Source organism: Coturnix japonica, chromosome 21 (genome assembly GCF_054131305.1).
Source record: "Coturnix japonica strain WE chromosome 21, WE-NBRP24, whole genome shotgun sequence".
NCBI lineage: Eukaryota > Metazoa > Chordata > Aves > Galliformes > Phasianidae > Coturnix > Coturnix japonica.
The window spans coordinates 3565984-3593681 of NC_140683.1; the positions used below are offsets into that span (position 1 = coordinate 3565984).

A 27698-nucleotide genomic window follows, 5' to 3' on the forward strand; every position below is an offset into this window, starting at 1 on the left:
ACTTGAAACATTTCCTCAAACCCAAATCCCTGTTGCAAGGAATGTCAATACATTGCCTTGAATGTCTTCAGAGTGGCAGACACACCATGTGAACACTGAATCCAACAAGAATTAAGTGTCCCCATCAATCAGAGATGGGACAGATCAATCCCATAAGGAACAGCGCGCACCCACCACCCCAGCAGCCTTTGCTCTGGGAGGGGTTGTACTGGATGACCTCCAGAGACATCTTCCAACCCCTACAGCTCTGTGATCCACCCGGGTCCTGCCACCATCCTTCAGGTGAGCAAACCCCAAGAAACACCATTGTGAGCCATCACAGAGCTGCCTCCCGGCCAAACGACTGAGCAGCCCCTTAGAATCAACATGTTCTTACCTTTATCATCTGGGAGAGATCACCAGCATCTGCCAGCTCCAGGACAATGTTAAGTTCATTGTCTTCAATGAAAGAATCCAAATATTTAATTATATTGGGGTGATTCAGTTGCTGTAGATAGAGGGAGCGCAAAAAGATGTATAACGGTGCAGTAACAACTCAAAGATACACAACCTGCACCACTTCTGTAATCATTATGCAAAGCAGTTGATAACAGATGCAACTACAAACCGTGTTCTGGGTTATCCCAGTAAAAATGTACGGGAGAGAAATTCATTTATCAAAAGCACAACATAATAAAGTGCTTAAAGAGCAACACGGCCCAGAACAGGGACAGAACAGAGGCTTCCCTCTTGTAAATATATTTTTAAAGCAGCGTTCTGAGAGAAGCTGGGTAAGCAGTAACATCAGGTATACAAATAACCCAACAGAACCACAGCAGCAATTACAGATTACAAGACTCCTTACTACAAACAAAAGCAGAATTCAACTAAAATTTGATGGAAGTAAAATATGTACAAATCACCTGCATTAGGCCGCTCTATTTTTTCCATTATTTATGCTTCCACATTTGTTTCCTACTTTTATTTAAGTAGTTTATTTTTCTGCTGACATCTTTTTACCATCAATGTTGCTTAAAAATCTGCATCTGCTCAGACTGTTACTTGACTCGCACATCTAAATTAAGAAACTCGCTCAAATTAAAATTTATCTTAATATTTCACGTCTGAATTTCTTAAAATGGAAACCTGTGATTTCTTAGCAGAAAATGGAGAACCCAGATTTCTCTCCTCGCTCCCTCTTGCTCATTTTGCATCACATTTCCTTTCACTTGCACTCTTAGAAATGCAGTAAATTTAGAAACTACTGAAGTGAGCATTTCATCTACTAAACAGCTGTGACTCAACCTGCCTATTTCTGAGGTTACAAAGCCAAAAGAAACACTGTTACAATCCATCATGCTAATCAGGCTCTCTGCATGCACATTAGGGGATAGATTCTCATCTGCGATGCCTCAACACTGGCGCGCATTAGCACTAATGGGATCCATGTGCAGGCATCAGGAGAGGAGCATTCCCACCAGACAGAGACATAGATAAATAAAGCAGTCGCAGAGCCCATCGTCTCTGGGCAATTTCTCTCATGTGTCTGCCCTCAGACACGTCAGTCTAAGATCAGATTCTAGGCAAGAAAGCACCAAAGCCCCAAGCTGAATGGGTACCGACACCCAATGTGCATCAGGGTGCCTCACATCCATCAAACAAGCTCTCAAGGCATGGCTGATGGCAGGACACAGCACACTGCTCTTGTAGGTAAAGCCAAGCCTCTGATTTGAGAGTTCTTTTCTGCCTTCTGTAGGACTTTTTGATGGGAAAACTCTGCTGAGCTCCTGGAGGCATCACAGAGTTCATGCAGTACAACAAACCCAGCTGCAGCCCTCAGCACCACCAATAGAACACATCAAACCACCACAGCAGTGACAAGGCAGGCAGCACACATCCCTTCCAACTCCTACCATGCATTTCTCTCTCCCTGCATTCCAGCCTTCATTGAGTTTATCCCATACAACAAACCTCTAACAATGTTTAAGCCTGAATAGTGTTAGCTAGGAAGATACATTTGTCTTCAACAACCAAAAAATAATTAATCAACCCACACAGTAGTGATCTGCATAATAAGCAAGATACTGGAACGTATGCAGACTGTCAGCAGAAATCCCCGCTCTTCCCTTCACCATAACTAAACAAATTCCTTGGAATGTTGTCTGGTCTTCTCACAGATACTGTGCAAAGAAACAAACACTCCAGTATTATCAGCTGGGATTTTTCCTCAAAACAAAGCAATTGAAACATAAGATTCTTACCTTCAAGAGGTCAATCTCTTTAATGCAATCTTGCCTAGCTTTGGCATCCATCATTTCAAAAATCTTCAAAGACAAAAAAGCAGAAGGTTAAAGTGAGATAGAACTTATTCAGCAAGGAACTGGTCTTTGCTTCCCATCTTTGTATGCTGTCTCCTGCAATGAGTGCACACATGTACAGCCCGCAGACCAAAGACAAATGTTTTCTCTATTTTGAAGCCACCCAAGGGCTAATGATGGGGTAAACTGGCCTCAGAAGCTGTAGGCAATATTCCAAGCAGTGAGAGAAACAGTGCCATTCCGCCCACTAAAAAGTAAGACTGAATTCCAGCGCTCACCTGAACTTTCTTTAATGCCACAGGTTTTCTGTCCAGAAGACAAGTTGCTTTGTAAACTTCACTGAATTGTCCTCGTCCGATCTTTTTCTCTATCTGAAAGTCTGCCAGCGTGCAGCGATACGGGTATGACGTTAAATGTCTCTGTTGGATTTAAAACAAACCAAACCTTCAGCATCCAGCCCTACACCCAGGCAGAGCCACAGGGGATGGCAGCTGCTGGAACCTCCCAGCACAGAGGTGCAGGTGGGAACAGAACCGAGCGCAGGTACAGCTCCAAGCCCAGCAACGTCTACCACTGCTGCACACACACCAGTGTAAGGATGTCTTACAGGATGCATTCCTTGTACCAGAGAACACAATAACACACTGCCCTAACGTCCACACAATGTCTGCTAATTAAACTAGGCACATAATTGGATATTTATCTCCAGGCAATCATCATCAGTTTTCTCAGTTTAAGTTCCCTAAAAGAGCAAAACCGCTCCTCTTCACATGGAATGACACTCGCAGTAATTCTTTTTGAAACACCAACGCCACAGGTACATTTTTCCATCCAACATGACGAGCATTTCAGTACTGTCATACCATGAGAAATGGTTTCTGTTTCTCTGGGCTGAGGACAGTACAGTCAGAGCTTAATCTGCTCCCAGGGAAATGAGCAGCTCGTACCAGCATCAGCTGAACTGTTCAGGGAGTGCTCCCCCCCCAGACACAGCTCAGCCCCCCCCATGCCCTGCACAGCCCCCCACTGCCCCTCAGCCACCACACAGCTCCTCTTGAGTGTGAAAGTTGAACAGCTTTCCTGCCTGGGAGGAATAAAGATAATGCTTCTAATGAGATTTTATGAAGCAGTTATGACAAAACTTGCTCTTATGAAAGAAATTCATACTAGGATCAGGGATGGTACCTGTTTGCCCTTCATTAATCATTAAATTGTGTGTTTACAACTACAGCGCCTAAGTGCAAATTAGTATTGTAAGCATGTGCCAAGAAATATCTAGCAACTCCTTAACTTGAAAATGTAAATAAATGTGAGTCAAGTGACAGGACGTGTGTGTCCCCACCACTTGCCATGGTTAGCAGCTGAAGTCTGCTTGCCGTGCTGGAGTTAATGCTGGGTGACGACTGGACACCTCAGCTGATATGTTCTGGCATCCTCCAGGACTACAGCTGCACATTTACATATGCAATGACCTAGATTTGCATTCGCTATCACAACCTATCAGACCTAATTAAAATAATGGAGCTTTCGTCCAGGCTGGAAGATGTTTGATTGCAGCACAAAGCAGAGAGCATGCTCAGGTCGGGCCAGGCCGCAGCAGAGCTCCCTCCAGCCCAGGGCAGCACTGCCTTCCCATGGCTGTCTGAAATCCTCCTGGGCCTCCTGCACTTGGATGTAAGCAGGTAACATTTACATGTCACATTACAGGTTTAGCACAGCTAAGAAACACTGACCTACTCAGAACATCAGCCCTGAATCTGGCCTTACACACACTGCGCTTCTGTCATGACTTCTGACAAAGGGGACTTTTTATTTCCCCCAAGCTGAACCACTAGAACTTCCATAAGGCTGTCAAAGAACCAACACTTCCTTGCTCAAATAAACCCTGACCTTTACTTCTGCACATCTAAGAGGTTCCATACACAAATAGGGTGTACAATTGGATAATACCATTATTTCCAGGTCTGTCCGTCAAGCTAGATTCTCTCATTTTCAGACAAATTCAGGCCAAGGGAAGTGTTGGTGTCTGTATGAACCACTGGAGGACCACAAGCCATGGAGGGCAGTGATGGAGCTCCAGAGAAAAAAAAAGAAAAAAGCCTGAAAAGTGAAGCCTCAGAACTGTAAAGACATTGTGAAACATGGCTGTTTGCACACGCCTGTTGGGGCAGCTGGAGGAAGGGGACAGGCTGGGAAGAGCTTGTTCAGAGACAAAGGTTGTTCTCTTCATCCACACAATGAAGTCTCATTTTTCTAGAACTCCAATTAAAAATAAAAGCCAAAGATTGAAGTCAATTAATTCCTCATTTGGATAAAGAGGCCATTCATTTTTCAGAACTGCAGAGATCACTCCAAGAACAAGCTATTCAGGACCAAATCTCCAGCATACGCGCCCTCTTTTAGATGTAATCATTGATGCAAAAGCAAAAATTTGGAAGCTCTCAGAAGTTACGGGGTGACGGCACTCTGCAGGTCCTTCAGGGAGATGCCTGCCACAACTTTCAGCCCCAAAGCTCTTTTCTGCAGAGCAGCATCAGTATGGCTTTGTAACATAACAAACACAAAAGGAAACAATGCAATAAAGACTTCAGCTATTTTACCTTGCACAGCCCCAGACAGATATACCAAAGTGGCAAGAAATTAATGAAAGATAAATGTGAGTCCTTACCTACCAGATTATTAAGACACACAGGCAACCATAGAGAACAGCATTAAAATAAACAAACAATCCCTACTCTCTACATGCTTTTCTTTGATAGGACACAGTTTCTAGTCCTGCTTTCAGATTCTCAGGGATGTCTGTTGCAGTGACACTGGTCAACCTCCCAGGCTGTTTTCCTGGTGAGAGGCTTTGCTTCCCTTCCAGAAGTGTCGATACACAGCAATGCTCGGTGACTTACCTGGCCCTCCTCACTCAAACACACAGAGAAGAGGGCAGAGCCACAACCCCTCTGCTCTTGCAAACATGAGACCAATACATTTACCCCTCTGTTATTATTTGAACACTGGGGGAAACTGGAGCAATCCTTAGAGCCCTCCCTCCAGCCACTACTGGTGCTTTAAGCAAAGCACAGCACCAAGAGATGAAACAGAACCAAGCCAGCATGCTGCAGCACCTGTGGGACTGCTGTTCTTGGAGGGGTGCAAGAGAACACCAGCCCAAAAATACATAGAAATGGCCCCTGCCCAGTGCTCAAGGAGTAAACCCCGAGCATTAACAACAATTAATGATATGTTCAATTGCTTTGCTGCAGTTTGACTGCTGTGTGGAAAACTGGCACCGCTCAGCAGTCTGTGGGCACTACAAGGCTGCACAAGGCTTCCAGTATTTTGAGTCAAGCTAAAATTGTTAAGGATCAGTAAATCAACAGTTAAAAGTCAGATGCTGCAGCCTTCCAATACTAATAAAAGCTTCTTTCCTGTAGAGCCATGCAATGAAATACTCTTTAGAAGAGTAAAAAACATACTCGCCCAATTAATTTTCTGAAATCTCATTAAAAAATTTAGCCTGACGAAGTCATACAGCTCTGACCTGAATTTTAATTATCTTTATGCAGGATATAAGTTTTTTTTCTGATATTTGCAATGCATCATTAATTTTAAAGCAACTGTTTCCTTGCTTCTAAAGTGCATACTTCATCTGAATGACATTTACCGTAAACTAATTTCACCTTTAAAAGACATCTGTGATAGGAGATGGAGAAGCTGTAGCCCCTACAGCTGAACACGTACACATTATAGGCAATGATTTACTATCAGCAGCAGCATTCCAGAGCCTCTTTACGATGTCCCAAATTGTACACCCATCTCCACTCAGTAATGCTCACCTGAAAAGAATTTCAGATACTTTGAGGCTGAAATTCCAGTGTGAATTTATGAGAACACTTTAGAGCAGACTGATTAAAAAAAGAACTTCTGAGCTCACAAGAGATGAGGAAACTTTTAAAATATGGATTATCCTTCAAGCAGGCAGTCAAGTAATTACTGAAGAATACATCAGGTTTTGCATTTTGTGGCTTCAAAACCAGACTGCACTACAGCATGAGGTGTCCTTCACCTCAAATGTTACCCACAAGTTAAAGTTTGCTGAAGAACTTGGCTTGAATGTGAAAGTTTTACCATCTCCATCGACAGCTCTTTGTAGTAGTTCATGACAAGGAGAGAGAGAAATTCACAGTAACATGGAAATAAGCAAAGCAATTTGGAAAAACCAAAGAGCCTCTGCTGCTGAATGGAACGTAACAGGCCATCCTATGCCAACACCAGACATGGGCCTGCCCTGTGAGCGTGACAACTCATGCTTATTTCTAAACCACACTTACTGCTTCTTTTAAAACAAACAACAACAAAATCTAAGCAAGTCTCCCTACAGTTCTAATCCTTCTCCAGACAGACAATTTACTGCAGGAGTCCCACCACTACAACCTGGCTGCTCACAGCCTTGAGGGGAGGTTTCACCGCACGGTGACCATGCGGCAAAATGAGCCCACTCAGCATCAGCACAACAGCAGCACGCAGATTACTAGCTACTAATTACATTTAACTATGTCATTACAAATTCTAACATGTGCTCCAAGATGCCATGAACGTATCTGCTACACAGGAACACTTCCTAATCTTGTTCATGAAATAATTACAGGGGCTCTATCCTGCCAAATGAGGCAGTAATTAACCCTAATTGCTCAAAATGCAACTGGCTAATTCTAGGAGATTAATCAAGGGGATTCAATTATTATTAAGTGACTTAATATGACAAATTGCTACATTAGGAAAGGGGGGCTTTGCTCCATACGATGTATTTTCCAAGCAGTGCTGTGTAGGATACATTCACTGCTGTATGTGCAGGCAACTCATCATCACTGCAAACCCTGCACTGGGCACAAGGCACAGCTTTCTCAGCAGCCCTTACTTGCCCCAGGAGCCACAAGCACTGCTGGCTGCAAGGCCAGAGCACCCAGGCATCAGGTCAGGGCTCTCTGCTGTACAGAAGGAGGGAAGAGAAGGGGAACCACTGCCAGGCAGGATGGAAACAGAATCCACCCAACACAATGGGGCAGAAACCTTCCAGAAGCTCTCTGAATACAGAGTCACTGAGCCTTGACGCAGAATGAACTTTATCTGGTATTCTGTAACTACCTCTTCAGCACTTATTATCAAAGTATGCAAGGAAATAAAATATTATTTGTTTACACTCAAACAAATGCTTTTCTTCAGCCTTTTCTTTAAAAAAATCAAAGAGCAGAGAAAGCCAACGCAAAACATGTATTTACAGGCTGCTTAAAGAATACTTGAACTAAGCAAAATTTAAACTGTTTCCTTTTTCTCTTATCATCATCAAAAATTGGATCCAGGAGACTGGTTGGCTGGCAGCATCCCAAACTGGATATACCTTGGCTATTAACAGAGGAGTAAACAGCCACAGGGCTCAGAACCGCAGAGGTCTTTGAGGAAAGAAGGGCAGAGAAGGGAAGGTGAGGGCTGGCCATGCTCACCTGTGGGTCGTGCTGGAAGTCCTGGCCTGGCAGCTTGCAGAGGGCGCTGGTCTGGTCCCCCAGATGCTGCGGGTGCTCGTGCTGCCCCTCCATGCCCACATGCCAAGCGCTGCTGGACCTGCGGGCTGTGAGCAGAGAGAGCCATCAGCACACACTTCATGGGAATGAGCACTGGGACACCGTCCATCCCCTGCAGCCCTCCTCTAACGTGTGTAATTCCCCAAACCAGAGCAAAGCAGCGCCAACTGCCCCGAGCAGCAGCTGCCAGAAGACAAACCCAAGTGCAAGCATGTCTGCACACAAGTGGAGGGAGCACAGCAACAGGGCGAGCTGAGACAGTGCTCCTGAGGGTACAGGGCAAGGACAGCTGTATCACAAATACTATGGGTGTCAATTCATAAGACAAAATACAGCACTTTATTCGCTCTCCGGTGCACTACAAAAGACTTGAGTATGGAATCTAACAACAGTGTCACTTCTGCAGACACCTTTGCTAGGCATCAGGAACTCACAGTAGATTGCAGTAGATTCCAGCCCGTTCCAAAGCACCAGAGCAGTCCTTGCAAACCAGCAGAGCAAGCTACAAGCCAGCAGAACATTCCCTGTGCTGGAGCACAGTGGTACCCAGCCCTGGAAAATTTCCAAGCAGACACACACTGCTTGCTTCTAAAGCATTTAAAGCACTTTGATAATCTGAGGCATGCGCAATCAACGAGGCACACGCAGGGCAAGGAGAAGGCATGCTTTACCCTGCATCACGTTAGTTAAGTTCTGGTTTAGGGTCTGCATCTTCTAATGTCCTGTAGTACATTATACCTTATGTTCAACATGAATCCAACTCTGTGTGTGTTCTTCCAGAGATGGTAATACATCATTCAAACACAGAAAATACCCTAAACTTCCAATTCTTATGCACTTATTAACTATGAATCTCAGCTTACCATCTATTTTGTTACAGACTCAACAGAGAGATGTGGGAGCTGACATATCTCAGTTCACATGGAAGAGCAAAACAATGCCCAGGTGCTACTCAGAGACAGACAGTGCTTGAGCACAAGTACACACTCCACAGGTCCACATCTGAAAGCATGAGAAGGCCACTGCTGAGGACATGGGAACTGAAGTGCTCTGCATTACAGCTGCATCACACAGCAAAACGCCATAGCACGAGATATAAGAATCCCACAGAACTATCAGGCTTAAAGCTCACCAACTTCACTCTGACTTCACCCTTCATACCTTATAGAGACCAACCCAGCAACCTCTCCATTTTATGCATAAAGGTCTAACTTGTGGAGATATGAGTCAGGACACAGATTGAAATGCAACCTCACTCATGCTGTGGACAGCACAGTGGAGAGCTGTGAAATCCAGCACCTGTAACACAAACCCCTGGCATTGCATCCTGTACCTCCACCAGAGCACATTATTCCTCAGCATGACAACACTGCATGGATGTTGAGCTGTATTGTAAAAGAAAGGACCCAGACCTGGGAGCACTGCCAGCCCAGAAATGCACTCCCCACATATACAGCACATGCACAGCAGCCGCACTGATGTCCATTCCCATCCAATAGGATGCTGTAGATTTTTTGTGTGATTAAGGAATGTTATTCCAAGCTAAATATTCACCATCCACACGTGTCCTAGGGGAGATCCACTTAAAAGCTGCATTGCTGCAGTCCCTAGCACTAACAAGGAAACATTTAGTGGCAGCCCCAGCATTTTCAGTACTTTGTTTCAAGAGTTCTGGCAAGTATTCACTCAGCGAGAGCACAACCTGATCTCATTAGTGTATTAATAGTGCACGACTGGCATCTGAGCAATGACTAATTCTTAATTTAAAATGCAAAGGTATTTTAAATATTTTGGGGTGGGGGGGGGAGATGAACGGGGAGAGAAAATACGATGCAGAAGAATTTCTGCAGCAAGTCGGGCTCAGCTCTTCTCACAGTTGTCAGCAGTGCCTGAAGCAGCCAGGCTGGACCCTTCCAGCAGCAGCTCCTGGTGGGCTGCAGCAAACAGACGCACACGGCCGCAGGGACAGCTGCTGCATGAGCTGCCCTCAGGGAAAAGAGCTTCCCAAAGTCAGTACTCTGCAGCTCTGCTGGAAGCAGGACGGCCACTATTAGCACAAAGTTCCATTTTGATTTTCCTTTAGTTTCAGGTATCTGATGATTTATTAGCAGCAAGGGTGAGTATTTAAAAAATGAAAAACGTGTCCCTGTGAAAACTGCCCCAGGAAACTGCTACACTGTGTTACACTGCCACAGCTACCTTAATTATTTCAATATTTGTTATTTTAAGAACGGTTGTTTCCTTAGAGGCAGAATGCAACACGCAGCTCTTTCTCATCTGAGGCCGCAGGCAGAGAATGCTGCAGTGCACCTGGAGCTCAGGCAGCTGCCCTTCACACCACACCCAGCTCTACAGGGATTCAGGAATTTGCAGCCCCAAAACCAAAAGGCACAGCCACGCAGTGCCAGGAAGCATCCATAGCCTCACATGGGATCTGCATCCTGCCTCATGATGGGAGCTGAGCACAAAGAGCGGAGGTGGTCACTTCTGAATGTGAGAAAGCACCATCTGATCCAACAGAAGTCTGGGGTACCCCCAGGGGAGCCCAAACTTTCTGGCTTCCATGGGAAACTCCAAGCTGTGTTACGGTGAGGGCTGAGCCAAAGGCCATCAGCAGCTCAGGGCAGCACAAATCCACCAGCTGGAGAATCCAGGTTTGATCACTGTTTGTTTAAGGCTCTGCAGCTGGAAGCAAAGGAAGCAGTGAGCACCAAATATCAGCTCTGAAAAGAGATACACGCAGCTCACATGACAGCGGCCCGCTGACACCTACAGGACAGCGTGTCCTCCCAGGCAGCAGCCCGGCTATTCTGGGCAGCTGGCAGCGCTGCGGAGGTGGCCGGGATCCTGGAGAGGTCGGCGCTGCAGGGCCCTTCGTGGCACACAAAGGGGTACATGCACTGCACAGCACAATCCTACAGAACACCGCTGGCTTTTGGAGAGCCGTGCCACACAACCTGAGCATTAAGTCATCCTGTAGATTCCAACAACAAGCATGACGCATGACACATTTCCTTGCAACTCATATAAGCACTCGCATGGGATGCAGCACACCAAAAGCCATGGAGCTGGATGACTTCCCCAAGGAAGGCATGAGTCCCACCTGTGAGCAGTTACCTGCAGCCCCATGCAATGGCTCAGCCAGGTGACAGCACACAACAACACAGCAGCCCAGGTGATGAGGTGTCCCTATTATTCATTAAAAGGTCAGAAGGAGGTTAAAAAAGAAACAGCAAGATTTTAGCAGCCTCTTCTCCTGAGGAAAATAGTTGTTTATACCTCAGTTCTGGGTTTCATGTGATCTGATTTATTCCTTCAATGACATGATCCTTACCAGGAGGTGGGACCCTGCATCCATCCCACCAGCTGAAAGCAGGAATTCTTCCCTCTGTGCCAACACAACAGTACCAAAATCAGAGGGAACTCTTGTTCCCAAATACACCACAATTCCCTGTTGCTCAAGCATTGATACTGGCTGGGCAAGATATTGTGCACACAAAGAGGCGGTTCCCACACTGCTGAATGTGCGGCCTGTGTCAATGTTTGCAGAGATGTCAGTGGTGGGGACAGTCTGTCTGCACCTGAAGCACTGGGAAAACACAGCTTCTGACAACAGAAGGGAGGAAGAGAAAGGCTTCCAGCTGGACCTGCACCCAGCTGGCAATAAATTCATCTGTGAGAAAATGTACCTGAGCTCACTGAGAGCTGCTTCACTTCTCCTAACAGATCTGTGTCCTTCATGGGATGTCCTGGGGCTGAGTGCATCTCCGACCTGCTCCAACGTCCTCCAGTATCACGGCAGACGTACAGACTATTTACATCTGTATTTGCTTTTCCATTCAGCTGCTCCCCCACACCTCCCTCAGCAGTCCCCATGCAGCTCTATCCGTGTACCCGGTGTAAAACACAACCAAATGTCCTCACATTGTCCCAGCAACCCATGGGCATTAAACCACAGCCCAGAGCAGCACGAGGTGCTGCCCCGACCCCCGCAGGGGCAGGAAGGCAGGGCCATGCTGCAGGACAGGCCTGTCTGTGTGCTCAGGGTCCCCAGGGGCAGAGCTGCAGGGCTTGCTGTCCCACCAGCACAGCCGCGCTCCTCCTCTCCACTGCCCAATAACATTCTCTCCTTGCCTGCTCATAAAATAAATCTGTCAGGATGCTGTATGAGATTACCTATATATTTAAATGATGATCTTGGCTCATGATTACATTATTGCTGCGGTTCAGGGTACGTGCTGTGCCGAAGGCAGCCCGGTCCTGGGAGAGTATTATTTCCGAGTGACTTTTATTGTCCATTATCTTACACCACTTCTGTCAGGGCTGTGATGTCTGGTAGGAATAGTTCACAACAGAAATATCTCAGTCGTTAGTATTCTCATTGCAATTTAGGCAGATCAACCTTTAAATCTCATCCATCATACTGAAGAGCTTTGGCAAAGCAAGCGCAGCCATGCACGCCGCCGTGCAGAACCTCATTACAGGCTGGGTTCAGCCGCCTGCCCCATCCCTTCTGCAGCGCCAGGTGACGCAGCCCTGCAAAGCCCCGCTTCTCACTCTCCCTTTTGCCTGGTGGGAGGGCACGACCCGCTCCTCGCGGCAGACTGCTTCTGTCTGGCGTGTGACAAACTCACTTGAACCCAACAATTAAACTTCTGACAGTGTTTCCAAAAGCAGGGACTATTTACTGTAAATGCCTGACAAATTTTTTTTTCTTTCCTCTCTGCTCATCTCTCTCAGTCACCTCATGATGACTGGAAATTACCATAAGCAAATAGCAACCTAACATCCAAACCCTCGTGGTAACATGAAACTCATACCTGCCAACAATGGAAAAAGGTCCTTATAAATACAAATGTTAAAGGAGAAAACACAAGGAATGCCAGTGAAATGCACAGGGCAGTGAAGCAGCAACACATGGGGAGCCCCATTGCTGCTGTCCTACTGCCTGTCCAGGCTGCAGTGAGAAGACTCAGGCACGAACTGCTGCACAAATGCTGATGTGTCATCAGCCAAGAGAGTCAAATCTTAGTCTCTGTGTTAAGGAGAAACCAGATCTACATACACACTAGCAAACGTTAACAGTGTGAATGTGGCACACCTGAAGAGCCCAGGAAAGCATAAAATACATGGAAGCGTGAACGAGCTCCTGAAAACAATATTAATATCACTCAGATACACAACTTTATATTAGGCGTAGTAACATCATCCATAACCAAAGGGCTAAGATACTATCTAAAAAATGTCATTCATTCTGAATGACAAAACCTCTGAAGGACAAACCACAGCAGGCAGGAAATGGCTTTCTCCATCTGTGGAAACAGGGAAGCTTCAAGCAGCAGAGCCCGGCTCTGGTGCCGTGAGTAACAAAGCATCGAGTAACAAAGACACAACTAATAGTTGTGATTCATACTAAAACTGTCGATAGTTTTAAGTCCTAAGGACACTGCACTGCGTTTTTTTAAATCAAACTGCACATGAGTGACATTTAACAGATGATGTTGTTGAAGCCTTTCAGAAGGTTATCTTCATCCAACTCACATGAATGCAAGTTACAAGTGGTCCCACTATGGAAACAACATCTAAGAACAAAAATACCGAAGTACTCTTATACATTTACATATTCCTAGTTTTAGAGGTAGTGCAGAAACCAAAGCACAATCATCAGTGAGAACTGCACCTGTGGTTCCAAGCCCCCCAAGGCCGAGGTGATGGAAGCACCCATCCCCTGCCTGCAGAGCAGCACTGAGCCTCCCACACTGGGACGGTGCTTATCCTGACAGCGCTGTGTTAAGACTTCATGCTGACTTTTTGTTGAGATCCTACTCCGCACAGCCTTAGCGGGCAGTAATGGGGTGCTGGCCTCCTGAACACCCCAAACCCACCAAGAATGCTGCAGCAAAATGGCTGAGAAGACCTACAGCTTCTTCATGTCAACAACTGATATTCGTTAAACAAATGCCATGACAGACACTGTAATTCACTGTTCTATACCTAGAAGCAAAATGACATAAAGTCAACAAACTTTAAGCTACCCAGAGCTTATTCCCAATTGTGGTAACATTATCTTTTCAAGTACTCTCTAGTCTAGTTCAGGGACAAATCTATAGTGCAAGTTCAAAGTACTCTCCAAGCATTCTCTGCATCAAAATCCCCCTTTTTCCATCCATACCATACACCTGAAGAGGGTACTTGAGCTGATAAGTCTGACAGAAAGGTTTTCATGCTATTACTTTCATTAACTGCCACCACCAAGCAGGCAGGCAGCTACCAGCTTGCTTCCAGTTTTGGTTCAGCATCTCCCACGTATCCATCCAGCCTCCCTTCACACTCAGCTCCTCGATGCAGCAGCATCCACCCCAGCTTAGAGGGCTATGATGTGGATGAGCTCTGCATGCTGTCCCCTATGGCTCCAAACACAGCAACAACCACGGATCAATTTCCTTCTCCCTTTTATTTGATTGATCCTTGCTGCTGCACTATTTTTTTTGCAAACCCTCTTCATGTGGCACACAACACACAATAGGTTTAATGTGACATATTTGCTGTTAGTGCCATTTTTTTGGTCACCTCCTCAGAACTCGGCCCCAGACCAGGAGATAGAATTGTTTCTAGAAGTCTTCTGAACCTAAACACACTTGAAACACTACTTAGCTCCATCCATTCATTACAAGGGATGGCTTCACAGGGCTCCCAAGAGACCAATGCCAGGGGTACTCAGAGATTTATGGCTATGAATAAAGAATTACTTGGACAGTGAGATAAATGTTCCCCTCCACCAGCCCTAGCACTTCCTTCCCTGCACAGAACTTCCTACTGTGCCATCACCACCCATACGTATTTGTGTACACCGTTCCTACTGTGGGCAGATAAATACCAAATGCATATTCACATACAACATTGAGTATGGACAGCAGGCAGCTGCGTTTAAAGTGAAAAACAGTTCCTCTGAAGACAGGTAATACAGTAATTACTGACCAACAAGAACGGGCTGCTTTTCTCCAGCCAGCACTCACATAAGCTGTGAAGCCAAGGCAAGGCTACATAATTCATACTCTTCTTCGTGCAATTCAGAGCCTCTTGAAAGCACTGGGTTGCCCAAGGAGGCTGTGGATGCCCCATCCCTGCAGGCATTCAAAGCCAGGCTGGATGTGGCTCTGGGCAGCCTGGTCTGGTGGTTGGTGACCCTGCACATAGCAGGGGCTTGAAGCAAAGTGATCGTTGTGGTCCTTTTCAACCCAGGCCATTCTATGATTCTATGGTTTCACAGTCTTTGAAACAGCTGAGACAGACCTCGCAGGCTGCTACTAGCATTAAGGAAACATGCTGAAAACAAACACATACTCAATCTACCTGGAATTTTACCATGGTGCTTACTAAGCATGCAACAACATGCTTATCTTCTAACTTATAATGCAATAGAGCTTTCAAGCCTGAAGCCAAATTATTTAAGAACATTTACGTTATCCTCCTCAGAACTCATTCATTTCCAATGAAGGAAAGATTAAATATGAGCTAGAAATATATTTATATTGTATCTGTTCCCTGCCAGATACTGCCACATCTCTCCACCTGCCTGCAGTAACCTCATGCGTGGCCATGGGGGGTGCTCTGTGCTGCAGTCCGTGCAGCCAGCACACCTGGATCTCATGCAAAGGAACCCAGGGGATTTTTTTATATATACATATATGCACATCCAACTTCAAAACATCAGGACAACAGCTTGAAGTATTTACATTCCTCATAATCAAAAGTCACAGGAAATGATGCTGAGGACCACGCAGCCCAGCCGATCTGAAGATTCATACCATTCGAATCCAAAGGCAACTTCAAAGCCACCTCGTAAAGGCTGCGTGCTGCAGACACAGCAGCCAGATGCTGCAGGAGCTTCCCGGTATCCGGACCTTGCAGGAGCAGCCAAACGGAAGCAGAAACTGTTCCCAGGGTAAAAAGGTTTAACATCTTTCTACTTACAAAAACATCTACATCAGAAACAGGTTTGGATCCTTCCTCCACTAAGTACGGTAAGGACAACTGTATTAGCATCTACACTAGTACAGTGGTGTCTTTCCCTACACATTCCTGAAGATCTGGAACTGACAGCAGCCACTCTTCTATGTGTAACCTGTTCTTGGCTCCATCTCCCCAGGGCACAGACACAGCTCCTGGATCAGCGCTGCACATCGCGGCTGCGGGGCAGAACAAGAAGATCTGTTCTTCGGGAAGTCTGCACAGCTCCTTTGATTCCTTATTCTGCTGACAGACAGGGTTAATGAAGTTCTTGCAGAGAACTCTCCCTTTCCTGGGCTAAATGCCCAAATTCTTTCAGGATTCACAAGACTGTCTATTTAAATTGGGTCCAATTTTTCTTGCTGCAGAGGCCTGCACAGAATGTTCTGACGAGAAGCTGGGAATCAACCTTTTGAGAAACTCGTAACTGAACGCACGAGCTCTGTGCAACACACAGAAACCATTCAGTGCCACATTCCGCTCTGTGCGTAATGACTCTGTTATGTTAATAAGTGCCAATGCTGGAGCATGAACCCAGCAGTACCAGCGCATCATTTAAACCCATGAGCAAGCATGTAAGCGCAGGTAAACACAAACCCATCCTCCATGTGCTTCCATCACATGCTTTGGGGAAAGGAGGGGATCCACCTTGCACCTGCAGCTGTTTCTTGTGAGTGGTGGATGGGGACTAGGAGGGGCCGGGGCTTTTCCCAGTGCCAGGAAACCTTCTGCCCAGAGCCATAAGAAACAGAGCTGCTGCCCAGGCACAACCCTCTGTACTTCCCAGAGCACAAGTACCAGCCTGTGTAAGGCATTCGCTTGAGAGGTTCCATTATGCAGTCATACTTACAGATCTTTCTATAATATAAAACATCCAATGCCTTTATTACATCTCCTATACAAATTAAAACCACTCTGCCTGAAATTTTAGATGTAAGTTCTATAAATTTTAAGGAATTTTAAGTGCAGAGGGCCTTCAACAAGGCCGAGGCTCCCAGCAGCAGCCCTGGCCACATCCTGTTCTGCAGCTCTTCCCAACAGGAGAGAGGGGACTGAAGCTGCTGCCCATGGACAACAGCTCCCAGCTGCCCACAGCTCAGTACAGCTGGTCACGGCTCACAGACCGAGTGACAGCAACACTACTGCTCTGTCTTAAACCCAGTTTTGTTTTGTTGTAGAACCAAACAGAAAACAACATGTTACATACACCATTTTCAAACCACAAAGTTATCTCAGACACACTACACAAGAGTCAGAATTTCAGTGTGCAGCCTGATTCAAGCTAGCCTTAGATATGGCAGCTCAGCAAAGCTGGGCTCCTAAACCTTAGTGGAGTTTCTAATTAACTCGATTAACCCACGTTGCTAACTCCTCAAGCACAGCCTCGCAAACCAGTGTTTTCAGTCCTTCAACATCGTGCTTGCAAGAGGACTTCATAAATCAATGGAGCTGAACCGAGGTTAAATGCACATGCAGCATGCACAGCACTCAGGTAGGAGGGATGACACACCTGACACTACAGGAAGTATTCTGAGAGGCCTTTTATTTTGTTTTCTTCCAGAGGGTGCTGGAAGCCAGAGCTGCAGGTGAGCAGACCCAGACCACCTCAGATCAAACCAGAGCACAGAGGACAGAATGGGAAGTCCCAGCATGAACACAGCAGAGAGGAGGCAGAGGCAGGGCCATGCCACTCCACTTTGGAGGTCAAACAACCTTTACAGCACAGGAGGCAATGAGGAGCTTGCTCTGCCACAGCACAGTGTGACTCATCCCTTCAAGAGTTTGCAGTCTAACCCAAACACTACTGGCAAAGCGAAGCTGCCCTATGAGGAACAGAGCGGCCATGTGCACTCAGCAGAGCACTCGGCCACAGACCTGAGAGCAACAACAGCCTGCTCTGCAGAACAGCGTGAAAGGAAAGCTATGGGCAAAGGCAACTGAGTATGGAGCAGAATGAATGCCACGGGCTGGATGCAGAAACAAAAGCCACCGGGGTTGTGCCTGCTGATGGATGACTTCAGAGTAAATAGAAATCTTAATATGGTTGTATATAACAAATTGCAGACAGTCTCCAAAGGGAAAATACATTCGCACATCATCTAGCTGCTATTACCGAACTCATTAGTGCTACCTACGTCAGCAATAAAAGGAGCAAGCTGGCACTCAGCTGTCCCCAGCCTCAGATGAACACGAGGAAAGACAACAGCCAAAGCCTGATAAGACCAACGATCCATGGCTTATTTTGAACCTTGCTTCCTACAAGCACACAGGTCACTCAGACACACACACGCCAACCCAGACCTGCCTTCCTCACGTACCTTCCAGCTGCCCCAGGGATACCCCTGAGACCCCACACCCCGGCCATAAACACCTTCCTATTCTGAAAATAAAGCTCCTGTTTCTTTCATTATCCTTTCTTTTTTAACTCATAAGCAAACAGAGTATTATGGGAATTAATGGAGGAAAAAGGAAAGGTTGAAAGGGAATGACACAGTGATGTGCTTGCAAAACACAACCAACTCCAAAAAGAAACAGCCGGCCAAATCTTCAAAAAGAAACCACTGTTATATATCTGAAGTGCAACAAGGTCTGTTGTACAAGGGAACACATCGTGGTTTACCTCTGGGAAGAAAGAAAAGCACAGAGGCACAAGTTCCTGAGGGGATTCATTAGATCCTCGCAGAGCCACCACAGACACTGAAACCTGCTTCTGCAGCAGAAGACTCATCTTACAAATACAGAACAGAAAAAGCATGAAAGAAAACCCAACAGACTGGATGTCAGTTACTGAGGTAGCAGGAGGAGGAGAGCTCCATATGACACTGCTCAGCCTCCAGCTCAACAACACACCACCTCCCAGGTATCTGCCACCATTCTACATCCTCAAGAGCTATTGCAGCACGAGACATCAGGGATGACCCAAGAGGGGTTTCCATTTCTGTGACTGCGCACCCCTCTGCCCCAGCACTCAGCAGGACATGCCCTGGGGACACAGCAGCACAGGGACATCACCTTATTGTCACAAGCCACCAAAACCCCATCGACTTGAACAGATTCCCACTTTAAAACCGACAGCTGCAGTGAGAACAGGCTGGGGTCAGCGCCCATCTCATGGGGCCAAGGCCTCCCCTGGAGAGCTGCGCGCTGCCAGGCACTGCAATGTTTGACTTACAGTCATCAGTTACAGCAGTGGCCAACTGAAAATACCTAAGCACTGTTTGCAGCAGTTTTGGCTTAAGTAGCTGCCATGTGATTAACAGTGTGTTCTTCAGAGAGGGCTGCGGCAAGTTTTCCCCGCTCCCTCCATTAGCAATGAAGCACAAAAGCTAAAATAAGTCATCACAGCCACTTTAAAGTACAAAGCAGGGAGAGTAAAAGAAATCCCAATAAATAGGTCACACTGTAAGTTATTGCATTCCACAGCACACAAAGAACCGAGAGCAAACACAGGTAAAGAACCGTACCCAGCACTGTTTACCCTTTGGACGGTGAAGTTCTTATGCCTGACATAATGTTATAAATTGAGTAATTGACCTGTAAGGAAGTAAGGAGCTCAGGAGAGTTAAAAATTACCCCATAAATACCATAAAGATTAACAGATTTGTAATACCCACCCAAGAAGCACTTACTCTAAGTAGAATGATTATGAAAACACAGCAAGAATATTTACTACATAGCACCGACTCCAGTATATACAGACTGCCACGAAAGGCAGCGCTGGTTCTTAATATAGTGACAGCTGAAAGTCACCACTTGGATTTCCCGACTGACTAAAGGGTAACACACAGCCGCACACGGCTCTGACTTACGTGGCTGCTCTGAAACAGACCCGCACGCTCTGCAGGACCTTTCCAACGCTCTCCTGTTGTTGTTCTAGTTAACAGTTTTAAGATTCACGTTTTGAGCAGCTGTTTGATAGAAGAACCAATTAAACACCGACAGCGCAGGAGGATGAAAACAGAAGTACCATGAAGGAATAGGGGATTTCTGGTGCCCGCATTTGCTAATATCTATTCCAGTCCAAGTTTCTCCCCTTGAGGGAAAAGGAATGCGGCAATATTGATGGCTTTGTCTCCCCATTTCCTGCCTGCAGTAACAGCCGCACACCCCAGAATCCACCACAAGGTCTCCACAATAGCACTGAACCCACAGCCTTTCTGAGTGGGAAATACCAAACATCCCAACAAGGAGAAAGCCACTGCTTTTTGGGATGGCAGAGAACTCAGTTCACCACCTCCAGCAATGCTAACTTCCAGCTAACACCGCCAGGTTAAGGAAGAAGTGCTCTCCAAAGAGAGAACATGGAGGGCAGCAGAGAACCAGGAACACGTGTTCCCTGCCACTGAGGCCCTCCCCACGTGCACAGCACTTACAGAGCATCCGCACTACACAGCGCCTGCTCCTCGTCAGCGTGGGCTCAGGGCTCTGCCCACCCCACAGGGCATTCCCTGCTGCCCCGAATGGAGCAGTGTTGAGCCCCATACAGCCCACGTGGGCTCCACAAGGCCCACACTAGCCCATGGCTGAGGGCCACGTCAGCCACTGCAGGAGCACAGCAAGTGCCGTGGGTCCGTGGTCTGCCGCCAACAGTCCAGAAATGAAAACAAACCAATGGCAAAGGAACAGTCATAAAGGGAAAAGCTGTACAGCAGCAGCCACCGCTTTTACAGTTAAGAAAATAAGAAAATAAAAGTGCAACCTCGCCATCTCCTGCATCTCATCTGGGCTGTACCGTAACGCCCACAGCGCCCTATAGCTGTCACAGCATACACAGAAATACAGCAGGATACCTGACTACCCCAACCTCTGATCCCAGCACAGCTGCAGAGCTCTGTGCACAAACTCCATTTCCAGATCAGTGCTGTGGGGTCCCCACTCCCCCAGCACAGCCCCATTAAGCAGCCATGGCTCCAAGCAGATGCAGAGGGGCCCCCAACCACACTAACAACCGGGATCTGCTGCCATCCTCCATCTTCCAAACCACCCTCCATCTTCCAAAACCGCTCCATTCTGTCACACATACAACACAAGAACAGGACTGCCAATACCACTGTTATTCTAATGAAACGCTGCAGAACCCAAGGAGGTCATCTACAAAGTACCCTCAAGTAACAGGGGGAAAACAAATAAGCAAACAACCAAACAGGCCATCACCTCCAAGTCCATGCAGGAGTATTGCTGTGGGTGAGGACTCTGCTGCCCCATCCTGAGAATGGGGAGCTTTTAAATCAGCCCCTAAGTCCTGCAATTCTAATTCTACTTACTTTTTCCTTTTTTTCCCCCTTAAAAAGAGACATAATAACACATTCTGACTTCGAAACAATCATTTGCGAGGTTTCAAGAATGCTCTGGAATGCAGAATTCCTCGAGTCTCTTTCACTTACACCATTTGGTTTTGGAGAGATACAGCCTGCCATTGGTTCACTTAAACGTGTAACAGGAAACTGGGATCCAAGCACCAGGTAGTGTTACGTTACTGCCGGATCTGGAAGGAAACCTTTTTAGAAGTAAGAAGTGAAGGGGAAGGATTTCTCCTCTCCATCTGCGGCAGACAGCTGCTCGCTGCCTGGAATCTGTGCTAGCAGACACTCAGAGCAGCACCACGCTGAAGTAAACACTGCGGAAATCTAATTTCTTTAATTGCACTGAGAGTGTAGAAGTACTTACAATACGATAGTTGCTACGTGATAAACCAAGTCATCTGATTAAATGTTGGAAGCTAAGCAGGCAGTTTGTCACCCATTTCATCAAATGATATTTGGTTGAAATACTTCAAATATTCTGAAAACTGAAAAAGAAAAAAACAACCCTAAAACTGTCAGGACGACTCAATAGAGCTGTGTGTGTAAAAACCCATGTGCTGCACAGCCAGGTGTCTGAATGCTCAGCACAGGTTAGGACTTGAAGGAACCTCCAACCAAGCCAATATGCGTACAAGAAATAAGCCAAGATAGAAACAGCTCGGTCGGGCCATAAAAAGCTTTGACAGTTTTACAGACTGCCGTGTTGGAACCACCATTAAAAGCAACTCCCCACAACTTTCTGCCTTCACACAACCACCACCCCACGTTGCAGGGCCTCACTCCTGCCCCAGCTCAGCCCTCCCAAGGCAGCACCCCATACCCGGCCCCACAAACCTCCCCCACACCTGCCCAGCATTTTTAAACAAGGGCTTAAGGTCTGTGCAATCCACTCTGCAGCAATTGTGACCTGCAAGGAGGAAAAAAAACCAGCATGCTTTTAAAAAGCAATTTAAAACATAGATGCTGCATTTTGTAGATCCTGCTGCCCAAACCAAACAGTGGATACCACCACTTCCCTAGGGAACCACCGCCACTGTTGGTGGAAGAGCTTGATAATTGCTGTCCATTTGCTCTTATATCCAAGGACCAGGCCATATGTGCCATAGCACTGCTAAAGCAGACAGCAAACCCTGAGCTGCACACCTGGTACAGGGATGACCTCCCCATGCTCAGCTGGGCACAAGGAGGGGCAGAGGCTGCCTGCTGCCCCAGGTGAACACACTCAGCTCTCCTTTGTGAAGCCATCCCATCTGGGTCTGCACTCCATTGCAGAGAGCCACCGTGAGCAGAAACCGCCCCTGCAGCAGTTTCTCTTCCCCAGCAGCCTCATGAAGTAGTTACACAGAATCCAACTCTTTGCCTTCTTGGTTTAACACCAGGTCATCTCATGGAAACAATTCAGCACCCGTCACTCCCTGTGATGTCAAGTCATGCTGGCTTTGTTACCCTCAGTTTTGAGCTGACCCACACTTACAGCCCTGGGCACTGACAACACACACATAAACTGTGCCAAGTGCTTCCAAGTGTGCTGCAAGCTTCCCAATAGAGTCAGTGAGAGCAGCAAGCACACCTGCACCAACAGGGATTGCTACAGAAGAAATGTTTCAGGGCCTTTCAAAGCTTTTAGCCTTTCTAACTCACGCTCAGCCTTCCTATACAGGGGAAGGCCATTGTGTCAGGCACTGAGCATCACCCAGCACATCAGTGCCCCTCGGTAAGTGCTATCAATGCAATCAAGAGCTTTACTTCAGCTGCACAGATGTTCTGTGTTTGCATTCCATATGGTAATAACACTGCTGCAGTGTGTGTTCAGATTGGAGACAAAGGCTGACATCCCCTACAGACCAGCACAGCACCCAGACAGGTGTGTGCTCCATCAGCTGCTCCCACACAAGGCAGAACAGGCTGCTCCAGTAACTTCACAAAGCAAACACAGGAATGTGTCACAGGTAAAATGCCCATCCCTGACTTCTTGAACCAGAATTCTGTTCCCATATCCTACACAGCAACACAGCCACTTTCCATCTCCATGTGCTGAATTTTAATAATAATGGAGAAGTCACATAGTAAAGATCAGCCCAACTTTCCAAATGAAGCTCCTGGCTTGTTTGGGTGATGTTTTCATTAGGTGGAGAAAAAGACAACTTTTATGGGTTCTTTCTCACAAGCAGCCTGTTTAGGGCACTATGGTTAGGCTTCGGTTTAGGGTACTGTGGTTAGGCTTAGGGTACTATGGTTTAGGGCACTATGGTTAGGCTTAGGGTACTATGGTTTAGGGCACTATGGTTAGGCTTAGGGTACTATGGTTTAGGACACTATGGTTAGGCTGCAGTTGGACTTGATGATCTTCAAGGTCTTTTCCAACCTGGGTAATTCTATGATTCTGTTCTATAGCAAGAGCATCTAAGAAGAGTAAATCAGAGTAAACTGGACCACAAAACCTCTTTTCTAAAAGAACTGCATCCTGGTAATGTCTCCATTGAGGACAGCACAACAGTCAGGCCCCCAGGGTTGCACTGATGCCCAATGTCATCAGCTGGGGCTTGGCATCCACAGCAACTGCTGCTCTGTAGAGGGCCTGTCCCAACCCCTGGGCACCAATCTGTCATGGCCTTCAATATATTCAATATATTTGGCACACATGAGGTAGGAAAAGGCTCATGAGGAAAAGGAACAGCCTCAGTCTGTTCACTAATTCATCTTCTATACAGCTAGAAAGTGTTCTAAAGGTGCACAGGAGGTGAACCTGACCATCACTACCTCCATTTTACAGTCACAAAAATGCAGGGGTACAGAAAACCCACGCAGGTATTTCTGGCCCCTACCCTTGCACAAAAACAAATAAAAATCCCTAACTCATTTCACTGAGTAAATAACTGCTAAACAGATCCCTGTGTGTCAAACCAAACCAAACCAAACCCCCACACCCCCAGTCCCAACTGAGGCCCTCAGACAAACCGCTCACAGAGACGTGGGAGCGTGAGATGGACGGCAGAACATCCTGCTGCCACCCGCAGCACCATCTCAATGGGTGTGAGGAGCACAACCGCCCACCGCTTCCAGCACTGAGCACTGCAACCTGCACAACACCCCGGGGCAGCAGCAGCAGCACTGCAGGCGCTGAGCCCCACTGAGCAGCTGCTTCCCCAGAGCAAAACGAGCACAGCGGCACTGAAGGTGCAGAACTGTCTGAACTGTGTCTGTTCTCTTGTCTGTGTGCTGGGAAAGAGGCGCAGCACAGCAGGCAGCACGTGGCAGAGGAGCTGCAGTCAGAGGACGATTCTACTCCAAACCCTTCCCCGGGGCTGAGACCCAGCGCTGCTCCCATAGGAGCCACGGCCATGAAAGCCCCCGTTTTTCTGCTCGTTGTTCAGTCTCACGGGGCACGAAGCCGCCGGCCGCGGGGGCTGCAGCACTTCTCTCAAACTAGTTCCCTTTTTATTTATTTTTTTTTTCCTGTTTCTTCTTGAAAGAATACGGCTGCCACCAAGAACGTCAACAGGAAAACAAGTAGCAGCGTTAAGAGTTGGCAGCGGTGCCGTGCGGAGGGATGTCTCAATGCGGGAGCAGAACTCAAACGGCCGCGAGCGGTGATTCACGGCGCTGAACTTTCAGAAGAGACGCCGCGATGACAGCGGGACACTCACAGTGTGTCAGGAACTGACATCACCGCCCTCCCCAGCGCTCACCGCTTCCTCCCGCAGCGCCCCGCGGCGCTCAGCCCGCACCCCGCGCTGCTGGCGGCCCGACTCGACACGTGCGCGGGGCCGCGACCGCGTCCATCGCCATCAGGGAGCGACCCGACAACCCGAAAGACACAAAGCGGCGATGCGGCACCGCCCACCCCCCCCCAACAGCCCGGGCTCCCCCCATATGTGTCCGCATGGAGCCCCAGGCCCGGCCCCGCCGCCTCCCGCCCCCGCGCGGCCCGTTCTCCCCGGTGCCGTCCGGCACGGCCGGGCTCAGCTCGGCGCTCTGCGGGGCCCCGCGGGTCTCACCTGCGGTCGGGGAGCGGCGGGGCCCGCGCGGGGCGGCCCGGAACGGAGCGGAGCGGAGCCGCGTCCCGGACACAACTTCAGCCGCGCGCGCGCCCTCGCCTCCCTCCCGCGCGCGCGCCCTCGGCGGCTGCCACGCAGGCCGGGCCGGGAGCGCGCACGGCCCCGCGCCGCCACCTGCGGCCCCGCGGTACCTGGCGGCCGGCGCTGCCCCCGCTCCAACGGGCGCGTCTGCGTCCGCGCGCGTGTTTTCCACGTCCCGCGATGAGTCACCGCGCGGAGCTGCCCCGGAGCGAGGGAGCATGAGCGGAGCCCTCCCACCGCCCTCCCGCGGCCGGGCCTCCCCCGGAAAGGGCCGGCTTCCCGCACCCAGCGCGGACGGGAGGCGGCGGGGAGGGCGCGGCGGGACCGAGCCGGGCCGGGCCCCCAACCGAGCGCGGTCCCGGGGCGGGGAGAGCGGGGGGAGGACCGCGGGCTGTGCCTGCACTTAACGCTCCGCAGGGCTCTGTACGAGTGGGAAAAAAAGCTGAACGCGGCGGTCAATAAAAGCGAAAGTGTAAGTCTGGTTCACTTGGCCCGACTGGGCGGAACCGCAGCGCCGTCCCAGCTCCGGGCAGCAGCACCTGCGGGCCCCCGGGGCGGCTCGGCCGGGCTCCCGTCCCAATGGGTGCCCGCAGCCCCAGCGGCAGCACCGCCGCCTGTTCCTCCTTCAGCTCTGCGCCAAACGAGCGCAAAAATTCAGGGCGTCCAGAGCGAGCGAAACGCGCTCGGCACCGCACAGCACGAGTCTGCCCCGCGTCCCATCCCATCCCACCCCATCCCACCCCATCCCATCCCATCCCATCCCATCCCACCCCATCCCATCCCATCCCATCCCACCCCATCCCATCCCATCCCATCCCCGCAGCGCACAGCTCGGTCCCGCGGGGCAGATGCCGCGCAGCTCCGCGACGCTCCTCGCTGGAGACAGAGCAGGAGACACAACAGATGGAAGCCATGCGGCCACCTGGTTCTAAAGCAAACCATACCATCAATCTATCGGTGTGAAATCTGAAACATGGGAATGTGCTTAGAGAAACAACATGAATTCCATTTGGTTTTTTTTTTCCTCCCAACTCGATTTCCCGAGGTCTGTCAGCTCTCCGTTCCAAAAACACACTTCTTTCTCTGAACAACAGAGTGCCGGTGGATGGAGGTGCAAGAACCAAACAAAACCCAAAGAGAGAATCCTTCCTTCAGCTGCCACGAGTTCCTCTTTCTGTTTGGGAAAGCTGCCTTTCAAAATCTGCCACGTTCTCCTGCAAAGCTCCAGGTTTTCACTGCTAAATTGGACACACAGGACAGAATTACTTGGGATTATCCACAGTGATTCAGTTAAGAAAGAAAACTAAGCTTGATGTCTTGTCACAAATAGGCTTCCCTTCATAGAGGCTGCCCCAATTCTCTCTGCAGCTCCCAGTGCTCATGGGGCAGCCCTGCTGTCCCACCAACCGCCCTGCTGCCATTGCTCAGGCACAGCTGGGCACTGCAATCATGGCACTGCAATGATAACAGTCATGGCACGGCAATCATGGCAGTCCTGGTACTGCAGTCATGGCAATCATGGCACTGCAGTCATGGCACTGCACTGCGGGGCTGAGCAGAGCCAGTGGGGAATGCCCTCACCCTGGTGGCTGTGAGGCTCCCAGCAAGGACCCTATCTCTGGGAAACTGCAACATTCTCAACCCAACTCTTTAAGGATTTTAAATCAAGACGAAGTCGATGTGATTGATTTCATTCCCCATCCCATACTGATAATTCCCGGCCTTACTGCTAGAAGTTATTTTCAGAAGAAAAAGCCCTTCCTCCTACACTGAAAGGTGCAGGGCTCCCCAAGATCCCACTTTCCAGCAGCAGCCACAGGCGATGGCCATGAGCTCCCTTCCCCTCCCCTCACTGCCCTGTGCACGCTGTGTGCTCGCCGTCTCCATGCTGTGTCTGCAGCCCCATGCTTGGTTCTCGGATTTCTGTAAGGTTCGAGTCCCAGAGGAAGCATTAATGCTAAAGGAATGCATACCAGCGTGGAACTCGTCTAAAAGTCAGTACGAAATCTCTCCAACAGATTGCTCAGAGAAACACCTCTTTTTCACCATACTTAAGGTCTGCAGATGGATCTTATGAGCATTTGTGCAACAGTTTGGTCTCAGGCTGATAAGAGCACTGCAAAAAGAGATAAATACAGTGGAGGAGATGAAGCAGCGGCCTGCAGACAGACACGGTGACCCTGAGTGCTCCAACCACACCGCCTGCTGATCTCATCAGGGAACCAAATGGGACTGGTGGCAGAATATCCTGCACAGCGTGAGAGCTGGAGCCTGGGATCACCATCCAGGGAAGGGGAGATGGGAAAGTATGATGGAGAAAATGTCCCTTCTTGTGGAGTTTAATTGCCCAGAAGAAAGGCATGATTTCTTTTAAAGAAGAAGGGATCTGGAACGCAGGTTAAGAGGCTGCCTGCAGGATGGAGCAGGATTGCTCACATA

The 27698-nt window shown here is 48.4% G+C and overlaps 1 protein-coding gene across 3 annotated transcripts in view; it reads right to left on the reverse strand.

Annotated features, from left to right (window-relative positions):
- The window catches only part of NEK6 (NIMA related kinase 6), a 47710-nt gene extending 22264 nt beyond the window's left edge, over positions 1-25446 (reverse strand). For 2 of the 3 annotated variants that reach the window (XR_014936206.1, XM_015879438.3), the window contains exons 1-5: positions 25179-25446; positions 7790-7914; positions 2576-2716; positions 2241-2303; positions 377-487 (exon numbers count right to left, since the gene is read on the reverse strand). Coding sequence is in view for 2 of the 3 variants with exons in the window: in XM_015879438.3 (XP_015734924.2) it covers positions 377-487; positions 2241-2303; positions 2576-2716; positions 7790-7882 (408 nt within the window). In the remaining variant the exon portion in view is untranslated. The remainder of the gene's footprint in view (positions 1-376; positions 488-2240; positions 2304-2575; positions 2717-7789; positions 7915-25178) is intronic. The other variant, XM_015879437.3, reaches the window with a different exon arrangement.
- Positions 25447-27698: the final 2252 nt, after the last annotated feature.